General features: G+C 57.1%; 1 protein-coding gene across 1 annotated transcript in view; it reads left to right on the forward strand.

Moving 5' to 3' along the window:
* Nucleotides 1-12,502, forward strand: part of LRP1 (LDL receptor related protein 1) — a 79,545-nt gene that overhangs the window by 33,624 nt on the left and 33,419 nt on the right. The window contains exons 16-26 of the mRNA XM_004773175.3: nt 1,222-1,362; nt 1,487-1,612; nt 2,298-2,414; nt 2,772-2,852; nt 4,458-4,625; nt 7,624-7,806; nt 8,246-8,446; nt 9,635-9,880; nt 10,093-10,290; nt 11,514-11,718; nt 11,893-12,057. Coding sequence (XP_004773232.1) covers nt 1,222-1,362; nt 1,487-1,612; nt 2,298-2,414; nt 2,772-2,852; nt 4,458-4,625; nt 7,624-7,806; nt 8,246-8,446; nt 9,635-9,880; nt 10,093-10,290; nt 11,514-11,718; nt 11,893-12,057 — 1,831 coding nt within the window. The remainder of the gene's footprint in view (nt 1-1,221; nt 1,363-1,486; nt 1,613-2,297; nt 2,415-2,771; nt 2,853-4,457; nt 4,626-7,623; nt 7,807-8,245; nt 8,447-9,634; nt 9,881-10,092; nt 10,291-11,513; nt 11,719-11,892; nt 12,058-12,502) is intronic.

The raw sequence follows: 12,502 nt of genomic DNA on the forward strand, positions 1-12,502 counted from the left end.
TATTTGATTATCCCCAGTATACAGATGAAGAAATTGAGGCCCGAAGTCCAAATAGTGATTTGAACCCAGGGAGTTGGACCCAGAACCTGTTTGTTTTTTTTTCCTTCATCATTTGCTCCGCTATTTCCCACACCTTCCTGCCTTCCCATATTCTGGATGGTTACCTTAAGATAGAATCCCAGAAATTATAATGAGTCATTGGAACCTTAGCAGACAGCTAAGAAGGAGAGACTGAGGTCAGGTGGAAGGCAAGAGCATTGGCAGAGAGGGAACCTGAGTGGCCAGGGTGATGGAGGGATCCACACTGACACTGAAGTCTCCACGAATTAGAGTAAGAGAGAATTGGGGGAAAGTGACACCAAACCAGGAGCTAAAACCCTTAAGATGCCCCGGAGTGTCCCGGGGCCCCGTGGAAGTAGGGCTTGGTGTAGTTGAATAGCATGAAAGTCAGCGCTGATTTTTCAGGACGGAGAGAATTGTCGGGAAGCAGTAGTGAGGAACAAGGTGACACATACCAGGTCCCGGTGGTCCAGGGCCACAAGAGAGACAGGAGGCACTCACAGGACATACAGAAGTTTCAGGGCTTAGAGTGGGAATGAGCGAAGGGTGGGTCAGAAAAACATCCAGCAGAGCTCAGTGTGCAGGGACAGGGGCCGACATGGGGGCGCTGGGCTTCTTGATGTTACCCCTGCAAATGCAGACCAAGGACATGGTGATTTCACCACTGAGAGCTCAAGGCAGACAGGGGTGATGAGGTGGAAGTATTGGGGGCAGGAGGCCGCAGCCCTCAGAGTTGTGGGCCCCGTGTTCACTGCCAGTGGGGGCAGTGCCTCTGTGAAGGAAAAAGCCCATGGACCAGGATGGGGACCTCGGGGTTCCAGTAGTGATTTCCAGGAGGCAGTTTGTGGAGGAAGCAGGTGAGGAGTGGTCTTCTCAGGAGGGGGAAAAAAGTAGTGGGGAGGGGCTGGGGGCTCCAGGCCCTCTTGGAAGCAGGTGGTTTCAGGTCATACAGAAGTACTAGAAGTGTCGTCACCCCTGTGACTTGAAAAAGAGCTGCGGTATCCATCCAGATTATTTGGTCGTGAAGAATGACACCCTAGGGAAAATGACTCTGGGGATATTATTTAAAATGCGACAGCAGACGAGCGTAGTGCAGATAGGGGAGCACCTGTCCCATGAGCTGGGTCTGACTCTCCCCCCACACCCCTCTGGTACCTGCAGCGAACCCATCCTACGTGCCCCCACCCCAGTGCCAGCCGGGCGAGTTTGCCTGCGCCAACAGCCGCTGCATCCAGGAGCGGTGGAAATGCGACGGGGACAACGACTGCCTGGACAACAGCGATGAGGCCCCGGCCCTCTGCCGTGAGTCCTCGCCCCATCCCTGATCCCCACCCCTCATCCCCCACCCCCCACCCCCGCGGCAGGGTAGGGGATGGCAGGGCTGGGTCCCGCCCACTCATGGAGCCCGGGCCTCTTCCCTCCCCAGATCAGCACACCTGTCCCTCTGACCGCTTCAAGTGTGAGAACAACCGGTGCATTCCCAACCGCTGGCTCTGCGACGGAGACAACGACTGTGGGAACAGTGAAGACGAGTCCAACGCCACTTGCTCAGGTGTGGGGTCGGGGTGGACCGCAAGGGGCACCCCTCAGGCAGGGAGGGCGAGGTGGGGGCAGGGGACAGGGTGACCTCCGCCAGGAGAGGAGCTCAGATTGTTAGGGCTGAGGGGCGGGGCTGCGAGCAGGAGGGGAGGAGTACCGTCCCCTGCCCAGAAGAATGGGGTTGGCTTTGTTGGCTCTGAGGACTGAGCTTGTGAGGAACAGAGCATGGCTTCAGATTGGAGACAGGAGCAAGGAGGGTAGATCTTCTCGGAGGACACCAGAGACGCCTTGAGAAATGGGGTGAAGCAGATGGGGTGTCAGACCACATGGCTGGGTTTTTAAGTTTTTATTTAATTTATTTGTTTGAGAGAGAGAAAGAGCAAGTGTGAGCAGGTGGAGGGACAGAGGGACAGGGCAAGGGAAGGAGAGAATCCCAAGCCGACTCCGTGCTCAGCACAGAGCCCAGCCTGGGACTCGATCCCACGACCCCGAGAGCATGACCTGAGCCACAACCAAGACTCGGACACTTAAAGACCCAGCCACCCAGGCGCCTCACGCACAGATGGTTTTGAGCTTCTCTAAGAGAAATGATTTTGAGACCCTTGGGAAGACTTCCTGATAGGCAGAGGATGGTAGGAAAGAAGAGGAAATGGAGAGGGGGACAGGACTATGAACAATTGCGCCCACCCTGTCCCTAGCTCGCACCTGCCCACCCAACCAGTTCTCCTGCGCCAGTGGCCGCTGCATCCCCATCTCCTGGACGTGTGATCTGGACGATGACTGTGGGGACCGCTCCGATGAGTCTGCCTCATGTGGTAAGAGGAGCAGCAGGGAAGCAAGGCTGGCACTGGGAAGGGGGAGCCCAGAAGAATGTGCTTGGGGCTAGGGGTGGGTGCTGGAGGGCCCCTGAACCGTAGTCCCTGGGGGGCCATGAACGAGTTACTGCATCTCCATGGCCTCTGTGAGTTTTGTCTGCAAAACGGGGATAATCACTGTGCTGACATGGGGATTCAGTGAAATCATGCATGAAAAGCACTCAGCATAGGGCAAGTGGTTGGTAACTAGAAGCTTGAAAAGGGGAAGCTCAAAAGGATGGAGATGAACGAGCAGGCCTTTAGGCTGAGCCCCTGCCGCTTCCCACCGCTGACTGGGCTGTTCCTTTTCCCTGACAGCCTACCCCACCTGCTTCCCCCTGACTCAGTTTACCTGCAACAACGGCAGATGCATCAACATTAATTGGCGATGTGACAATGGTAAGAGCTCCCAACCTGCTCTGGTTCCGAGGAAAGCTCGAAGCCGCAGCCAGGTCCTGGGTGGGAGACAAAGGGGTCTTAGAATCAAGCTGGGGTCTCCTCCCAGTTCACTAAAGCCCCACTGGGTTGGCTGGGAGTGGTAAGTCCACGCCAGAAATCACATGGGAGAAACCAGTATGGACCGAGGGGAGACCCTCCTGGTTGCCCATTAGCACCTAGGGCCTGATCGGCCCGTTCTCTGGTAGAGGACTGGGGGCTGGGGAGAAATGAGGGAGAAAGGCTGGAGGGGCAGAGCAAGGGGAGCCCAGTGCCCCGTTCCCTTCTCCCTGCAAACCCCAGCTCCTGGGGTCCTTGCTGCACCCTCCAGGCTCTGGCTTCAGGCTTGGGAGCCCAACTGGCGGTCGGCCACGGACCACGTGATGTCAGTCCTGAGCCACGGGGGCCAGTGGATCGTCATGTGTGTGCCGTGTCGCGGCTCTGGTGGTGTCTGTGTGTTGTGACGTGTTGTACCAGTGGCTCCAGCCCTGGCTGATTGTGAGAGGATGTATGGGGCCAACGCCACGTTGCCCCTCATCTGTGCTGTGTCTCGCGTGCCAATGGTTGCCCTGGCGGTTTCTGTGTTTCAGAGAAGGATTGTGGGGACGGCTCTGATGAAAAGACCTGTCCTGAGCCTGCCGGTCAGTGCATAGAAGCACATGCACCATCACCCCAGGGCCCCAGCTGGCCTCGGGCTGCCTCTCAGGACCCCCAGCAGCTCCGCTCTCCAGAGAGCAACTAGGACACGAAGGGAAAGAGATAGGGAGAGACGAGGCAATAGAGAGAGAAAGACAGCAGAAGGGCAAGAAGCAGAGAGGGCAGAGGAGAGGAGGTGACAGAGGTGGGGACAAGAAGAGCAAGACACAGAGGGCAGGATAGACAAACAAACCTAGTTGGAAAAGAGGCAGGGACACACCTCATGGGGGAAAGCCATACCCAGTCCTTCCAAGTGTCCTGAAAACGTGGAGGGAAGTCCTATAGCCCCCACCCACTGGACCTCAAAAGCAGGACATTCATTCAGTCACCCTCAGACGCCTTCCAGAAGTGGCCCCCAATCCTCCCCAGCTGTAGGCAGTATCCCCTCACCCGTGAGCAGGGCGCCCAGAGCCTGGCCTCCACCAGTGCCCAAGCTCGGGGCAGGGGACGGGGGAGCGGGAGGGACTGATTAGTCCCCTCCCTCCTGAGCAGGGCGCCTTACCTACTCTCCACCCACCTTACTCCCACCCAAACCAGAGAAGCCTCTGCCTTTCCCCAAAGCAAGATGACCCCTGTTCCCACACCCTGCCAAAAGGAGAAAGGGAAAGGAGTGTGTCCAGTCCCCTACTCACTGCCTTCCGAGACTCGGGGAAGGGCTGTCGTGCCCCCCCTCCACTTCTCCCCACCCCCCACGTGGGCCATGGTGCATGCTGCAGTCTATGCAGTTTCTGTGTCTTTTCTGTTTGTTATTTTCTCAGTGGGGGCGTGGGGAGGTGGGAATGGGGCGGTGGGTGTGGGGGCCCCAAGCTGGGGTCACAGAGGAGGCAGCGGGCTGACCTGCTCCTCGCTTCTGCCATTCTTGCCTCCCCCCAGACAATGACTGTGGGGACAACAGTGACGAGGCCGGCTGCAGCCACTCCTGCTCCAGCACGCAGTTCAAGTGTAACAGCGGGCGCTGCATCCCCGAGCACTGGACCTGCGACGGGGACAATGACTGCGGGGACTACAGCGATGAGACCCACGCCAACTGCACCAACCAGGGTGAGAGCCTGGGGGCCGGCAGGTGCAGCGTAGCCGTCCCGTTCCGGTCACACTCAACCATCCCTCCGTCCCCCTCCACCATCCCCCCAACTTTGTGCGCCGCAGACATCTGGGAACCAGAGATAACCCAGACCCGGCTCTTATCCTCAGGAGCTGCCTGGCGTGAGGGTGGGAGGGAGATTGTCGACAAACCCTCATCACACGCTGTTAAGATGACGGGCTTTGCAGCTGGGTGGCCTTGGGTTTGAGCTCCAGCTTGGCCACTTACTATCTGGGTGGCCTTGAGCAAGTTGCTTCATCCCTGTGGGCCTCTGTGAGTGTCATCTGCAAAGTGGGGATAATAATAGCACCCACATCACGGTGCTGATGTGGGGGTTCGCTGAGATCGTGCACAAAAAGCATTCAGCATACAGCCTGTGCTTGCAAGCTGGGAGCTTGAAAACAACGATGCTGGGCGGGGTGATGGGTGAGGGTGAATGAGCACAGTGGGGACCCAAGGAGTGAGGCGTGGGCTCTGTGAGGGTTCTCTGAGCCGAAGCCTCCAGGGCCCAGTTAGGGGGCAATGGGGACCGAGTGTTCTGGAAGGTACAGACCCTCTGAAGGACGGTTTGTTTCTTGGCTCTGGCCCGTTGTTTCCATGGAAGACTGCAGACTCAGGGCAGTCCAGGCTTTAAGAGAAGTTAGACAGGCAGAGTTCTGTGTGAATCCTGCCCATTTCCAAACACTGGTGTATTAGCTTCCTGTGTCTGCCACAGCAGAGTACCACAGACTGAGCGGCTTAAACAGCAGACATTCATCGTGTCAGTTCTAGAAATTAGAAACCCAAGTCCACAATGTTGGCAGGGTTGGTTCCTTCTGAGGGCTGTGAGGGAGAATCCCTCCAGCTTGTGGTGTTGGCAGGCCATCTTTGGGATTCCTTGGCTTGTATGGGCTTCACCCCAGTCTCTGCCTTCATCCTCTCATGGTGTTCTCCCTGTGTGTATGCTTGTCTTTGTGTCTGGATTTCCTCTTTCTATAAGGACACAGTCATATTGGATTAAGGCCTACCCCAGTGACTTCATCTTAACTCGATCGTTTGCAAAGCCCTCTTTCCAAAGAAGATCACATTCGCACACCAAGAGTTAGGACATCAGCATCTTTTTAGGGAACACAAATCAACCCACAACAACTGGCAGTGGACTTTAAAAGTTGGAAAAATGCTGTAGGCCAAAATCTTCCTGCGGGCCTTATCTGGGCCCTGGACTTCCAGCTTCCAACCTGTGCCCTATAGAGTGAAGGCACATAGAGTGAGAGCAGTACGGTTGCACAAGCTCCTACCAGGGGCCCAGGACTGAGACGGAGGGCAGGGAGGGTCACCTGAGGCCCAGGAAACAGCCACTGAGTCTCAAGGGCCATCTCAGAAGTACGAGTGGGACAGGTAATAGTGCCTTGGGATTCTGAGAAAGGTGTCCCCAGAGGCCTGCGGTGTGGCAGAGAAAGCACTCTGCCCCTCACCTACAAGCTGGCTGAACTTGGACAAATCATTTCCTCTGAGCCTTGGCTTCCTGCTCCATGAAATGAGAGGGGATGTGGGAGTCCTGGCCCATGAAAGCAGGCATGTCATGACTGGTAGCGACTGGTAATGGCGGTGGTGAGCTAAAGTGGTCTGGGGTTATTTAGGATGACGTGGGGCCTGAACTGGGCCCTGATGAGGGCTTGGACAGTGGCCAAATGGACAAGAGGGAGGGTCCTCAGATGGAAGGTGGGTAGGGATGGAGAACACAGTAGCAAGATTTAGAGAGTGAAACTGGGCACTTCCATCTCTGCCTGTTGGGGCCGCTCAGGCCGGAGCAGTCAGCCGGGAATGAAGCTGCGCCCAGAAGGGACAGATGACATCAGCAGGGGAAAGTCAGGCACTGGGACCCCTGAAGGACTTTGAAGCTGGAGGTGATACGATGGAGGAGGTGCTTTCAGAGGACAGTCCTAGAAGGGGATCCAATCAGAGGGGCCCCCCGAGGAAGGAAGCTCAGCTAGGAGGCCGCTGCCGAGAGGCAGGCATTGAGATGAGAGCATTGACCGGATTGGTGGCCGGGCAACACGGAGGAGCGGGCAGCAGTGTGAGAGCAAGGTGGGGCTCCTGCCCCGTCAGCGGTGGGGGCCTCTGGGTGCCGCTCCCACAGCTTCCTGACCTCCTGAGTCAGACCTCGACCCAGCAGCTGGAGTGCGCCTGCAACCCATGAGTCACACCACAGCCGGGCCCTGCCCTGCAGCCTGCACTGGCCCCCCACATGCTTGCACGGAGGCCCAGCCCCACTCCACGGCCTGCAGGGCTCCCACCACCTCGCTGACTTGTGTTCCTGCTGCTCCTTTCCTGCAGCCGGACAGCCTCAAATACACCTTGGGCATTTTACTTATATGCCCGCCTGGTCCCGTCTCCGCGACTTTGCACCAGCTGTTCCCTCTGCCTGGGCTGCACCTCTCGGGATGCTCATGGCTCATGTCATTCAGGCCTCTGTTCAGACTTCTCCCACTCAGAAGCCTTCCTTGGCCATCTTACCCAGTGCCATTGACACAGCTTCATCTCCATGGCTTTGATCGCTCCCCACTAGAACGTCAGCTCCGTGAGGGTAGACACTTGGTCTTGCTCACACTGGTACCAGGAACAGTGCCTGGCACACCAGAGGTGCTTGATAAGTGTTTATGGCCTTCCTGGGTAAAGCAGAGGCTAGGTGAAGGTGGCGGGTCTTTGAGCTCTGGCCTGGCAAATTGCTTAACCAATAGACCACTGGTGTGTAAAATAGAGAGATTCTTGACTAGCCAGTTGCTGGGGTCCTGGGAGGTATGACCTTCCTGCCTCCAAGTTAGCTTCTGAGAAGTGTCAGCCAGGCTCAGAGAACTCTCCACCCCTGCCTCAGCTCATACTCCAGACTGGGGAGAACAGGAGGGGGGTTGGGAAGGCAGACATGAGAATGGCTGACCTAGAGCCCCTACCCCCATGCCCCCCCTCTGCCCCCTGCAGCCACGAGGCCTCCTGGTGGCTGCCACAATGATGAGTTCCAGTGCCGGCTGGATAGTCTGTGCATCCCCCTACGGTGGCGCTGTGATGGGGACACTGATTGCATGGACTCCAGCGATGAAAAGAGCTGCGAGGGAGTGACCCACGTCTGTGACCCCAATGTCAAGTTTGGCTGCAAAGATTCTGGTAAAAAGAAGAATGGGCGGGAGCTTGGGCTAGGGTGATCGGGACAGGGGGAGACCATACTGGGAGCAGGGGAGTGGCAAGGGAGATAGCACTATGCTGGTGGCGGAGGGGCAGGGGGCGGGGGACACTGGGAGGCAAAGGGCTGCACAGAAGCTTGCGGGTGACGCCTGGGGGAAGTAGTGGAGGGTCCAGGGCCTGCACTAAGGGCCCTGGGAACCAAAACCATCACCGTCAATGTTGAGCTTCAGCACAACTCTTGCAGACTCTTGCTTTCTCTGTTGCCCATGTGAATCTGACAGAGAAGGCCTCAAGGTTCCTAGTGGACCCCAAGGCATTACAATCACGGCCCTATTAGAGAAGCGCACTGGGTCTGGGAAGAAAGACATGGAGAGAGCCTTTGTGCCCAGGCCTGGCGCCTCACACTATATCCATCCCTCAGCTCGATGCATCAGCAAAGCATGGGTGTGTGATGGTGACAGTGATTGTGAAGATAACTCGGATGAAGAGAACTGTGAGTCCCTGGCCTGCAGGCCACCCTCGCACCCCTGTGCCAACAACACCTCAGTCTGCCTGCCCCTCGACAAGCTGTGTGATGGCAACGACGACTGTGGAGATGGCTCGGATGAGGGAGAGCTGTGCGGTGAGGCCCAAGCCTAAGAGAGGCCCCAGGATAGGAGTGGGGAGGGCGGCTGGGGAAGGAGCCTGGGCCGGGGCCAGCGCTTGTGGAGCAGGACAAGCTCTGTGGGGAGAGATCTCTGAGTGGGAAGGAGCAGCTCAGGCTGCTGGGGAGGACTTCCCCAGAGCAGTTACCAACAGCCTTTGTTGAGTTCAGACTCAGCTGGGCAAGAGGCTGAGCCGAGCACGCCACACTGTTAGAGCATATTAATCCCTCCATTGGCCCTGTGAGGCAGATGGAACTATTGTCTCCATCTTACAGATGAGAAAACTGAGGTGGAAGGGTTAAATAACTGGTCCAAAGTCACATGGCTCCTAAACTGTTGTGGAGAGTGCCTGGTGCAACCCCTTCCTGCAGGCGCATCTCCTCCCCCACACCCAGATGGTGGAACAGCACAGAGCTGCCTTTAAAAACAAAGACGCCAGGGTTGCGTGTTGATACGGTCAGGACAGCCTTCCCAGAGGAGGCAGGGATTTAACTGGGTTCCCAAAGATGATGCTTAGATCTTACACAGTGAGAAGCGGGGGCGAGGAGTCTGTGCATTCAAGGGTCAGAACAAATAGGGGTCAGGGAGGACCACTTGGTGGATGGGGGGATGAGGAGTGGAGCAGAGGCGCCTGTCTCCTCCGGGCAGGCAGGGCATCTGTTCCTGGGGGAGAGGAGTGGGAGAGGAGGCAGGCTGGGACTGGCCCAGAGAACTGCTGACGGGTCATCAGTCAGGGCTGGCGGATCTCAGGGTGTGTCAGAGAACCCCGGCAGGATATTCCCTACCACACCCCACCTCAGTCATGCCCAAGTCAGGGGAGACCGAGGAAAGGGCAGCCCACCAAGAGAGGTGAAAAGCTGCACCCCCACCCCACCCACCATGGGCTCAAGAAGGGACAGGGAAACGGAGACCCCATGCTGCTGTGATGTGGGGGCACTCCTCCTGGTCCTGGTGCTGGGTACTGGGGTCTTAACCCTGGTCCTGAGGGAGCCTGGCAAGTGGAGGGGCAGAGACTTGGCCAGAAATGGAAAAGAAGGATGCCATGGGCAGGGAGCCAGGGTTCTGTCTGGGCCACCCAGGACTTGGGGCCAGGTCAGGCCATGGTCCTGCCTCGTCCCAGCTTCTGACCCTGTCCCGGGTCCTGTCCCCTGCTGGCCACCCTGCAGACCAGTGCTCTCTGAATAACGGAGGCTGCAGCCACAACTGCTCGGTGGCACCTGGTGAAGGCATCGTGTGCTCGTGCCCGCTGGGCATGGAGCTGGGGCCCGACAACCACACCTGCCAGATCCAGAGCTACTGTGCCAAGCACCTCAAGTGCAGCCAGAAGTGCGACCAGAACAAGTTCAGCGTGAAGTGCTCCTGCTACGAGGGCTGGGTGCTGGAGCCCGATGGCGAGAGCTGCCGCAGCCTAGGTGACATGCGGGTGAAAGGTGGTGGGGAAGGCTGGGCAGGCTGGGGCAGGCCCCCGAGTCGCCCTTGGCTGGGTTTTGGCTGCCGGATGCCAAAGGCTGCTGTTTCCACCCGTGACCAGGCCTGGGGCCAGCAGGGACCCTGCCTGCTCTGGGACCGGGTGGCTCTTAGGCAGCAAGCCCTACGCTGACCCCTGTATTCCACCCCTCCCCAGACCCCTTCAAGCCATTCATAATCTTCTCCAACCGCCACGAGATCCGGCGCATCGATCTTCACAAAGGGGACTACAGCGTTCTGGTGCCTGGCCTGCGCAACACCATCGCCCTGGACTTCCACCTCAGCCAGAGCGCCCTCTACTGGACTGATGTGGTAGAGGACAAGATCTACCGTGGGAAGCTGCTGGACAACGGAGGTGACCGCCCCCTCCTACTGACAGGTGGACTGTCGCGGGTGGCCCACACACAGAAGGGGCACCTGGGGACTCAGAGCTGCGGACCCAGATCCAGGCCGTCCCGAAGCCAAGGCCTAGCTCCCCCATCCCCCACACTCTCATTAATTGGGTTAGATTTTGCTGTGGGTCTCAGTTCCTGACGCCCGGTAATTATCGTCAGCAGAGCCGGCAGCCTGATAATTAACAAAATGATCAGCCTTTCTTTGGAATGGCCTGGAGCTCCCTGAATCCTCGAACAGCAGGCTTAAAAGGAAAAAGCCATTTAGGGATGGGGTACCTGAATCCTCCCTTCTGTCCAAAAGCGGCCTGACCCATCACAAACTTCTCTCATTAGTAACACACGTACTGAGCACCTGCGTACACATGGGGCCTGGGGAGACAGCAGTGATCAGAGCAGGCTGCGATGGCTGCCCTCGTGGAGCTTACACACCAGGGAAACATCAGATATGAGCAAAACAAACGAGTACAACGTGGAATATAGCAGAAGGGATAGTGCTGTGGGTATAAAGAAAGGAGGTCGGGGTCAGGTAGGGAGAACGGGGATTGACATTCTAAACTGGGTGGTCAAGGAAGGACCTCTAAGAGGCAACATTTGAGCAAAAACTTGAAAGCACATTTTACTAAAGGAGTTTGTATTGTTTGTGATAGAAAAAAACTTGGAGCCATTCTACATGTTCATCAGCAAGGGGATGGCTAAGCAGATTGTGATAATATTCACACTATGCAACAGTTAAAAATATATATATATATGTATGTATATACGTATGTATACATACATATATATATATATATGTGTATGTGTATATATATATTTTTTCCCCTGTGAAAAATCTTCAAGATAGTTTATGAAGTGACTTCTAGAAAGTTCTCATATTGACTCTGTGTTTGCCCACACCACCCCCCCAAAGCCTCCACCCTCTACTCTGACCTCCTTCCATGGGTTAGCCCTTCAGAGGAAAGGTGTGACTTTCCCTTCTTCAGGGTTCTGGAAACTAGGCCTCTCCTCTCCTATTTGACTTCCTGGTGGGGTGGAGGGTCTGGGTGAGGTGAGTGGGGGGTGTCTGCAAACCCCAGGTGAAGGTGGGGTTTGTCAGACATATTGGTAGAGGTGTCAAGGCTGAGGGTGAGTCATCTAGACTTCCTAGTCTACTGTGATTTCACGCTCATGACCTTCTCTTCACCAGCCCTGACCAGCTTCGAGGTGGTGATTCAGTACGGCTTGGCCACCCCCGAGGGTCTGGCTGTAGACTGGATTGCAGGCAATATCTACTGGGTAGAGAGTAACCTGGACCAGATTGAGGTGGCCAAGCTAGACGGAACCCTTCGGACCACCCTCCTGGCTGGTGACATCGAGCACCCGAGGGCAATTGCGCTAGATCCACGAGATGGGTGAGGACCCTGCCCAGCCCTGTTCTGGCCCCATGGTCCCCTCTGAAGCCTCATTCAGCTGGGTCGGGGACACCTGTCTCTTCAAAGGCTATTTACCCCCTCTGCCCTTTACCAAAGATCCTATAATAGCCAGGCCCTTGACCTTGGCACCCCAACCCCCTCCCCCTTCCCCAGGATCCTGTTTTGGACGGACTGGGATGCTAGCCTGCCGCGCATCGAGGCCGCTTCCATGAGTGGGGCTGGGCGCCGCACCATCCACAGGGAGACGGGCTCAGGGGGCTGGCCCAACGGGCTCACTGTGGACTATCTGGAGAAGCGCATCCTCTGGATCGACGCCAGGTCAGCGCCCCCCACCATGACCCCAGAGGCTCCCATCTCTCCCCTCCCCTCCAGGGACAGGGTGGGGTTGGGATCCTCAGGACTTGGTAGTGAAAAGGCCTGGTCAGCTGGAACCCAAACTGGGGCGGCCAAGGGCTGGGCCCAGTGGGAGGACAGAGATGACGGGTGAGGCCAGGCTGGGGGAGGAGGTGTGGGAAGAAGAGGCTGGAAACAGGTCTGCACTGGGGGCCTGGCCCAGGCTTGGGCAAGGCAGAAATGCAACCTCTCGTCCTCATTCACGGATCTCTGCCCCCTGCCAGTGGGCTTTATCTGCCCAGGGGAAGGGGCACCTTCTAATTGGTCTGCTCAGAGGGGGTGCCTTTTTCCAACCTCCTGCAAGCGCCGTGTGTGCTCACTGTGGCCCTATGGAGAAGGGAGCCAAGAGATCCAAGGCATGGGATTTGGG

The sequence above is a fragment of the Mustela putorius genome, unplaced genomic scaffold (genome assembly GCF_011764305.1).
Source record: "Mustela putorius furo isolate JIRA1106 unplaced genomic scaffold, ASM1176430v1.1 tig00003988_pilon_pilon_pilon, whole genome shotgun sequence".
Taxonomy (NCBI): domain Eukaryota; kingdom Metazoa; phylum Chordata; class Mammalia; order Carnivora; family Mustelidae; genus Mustela; species Mustela putorius.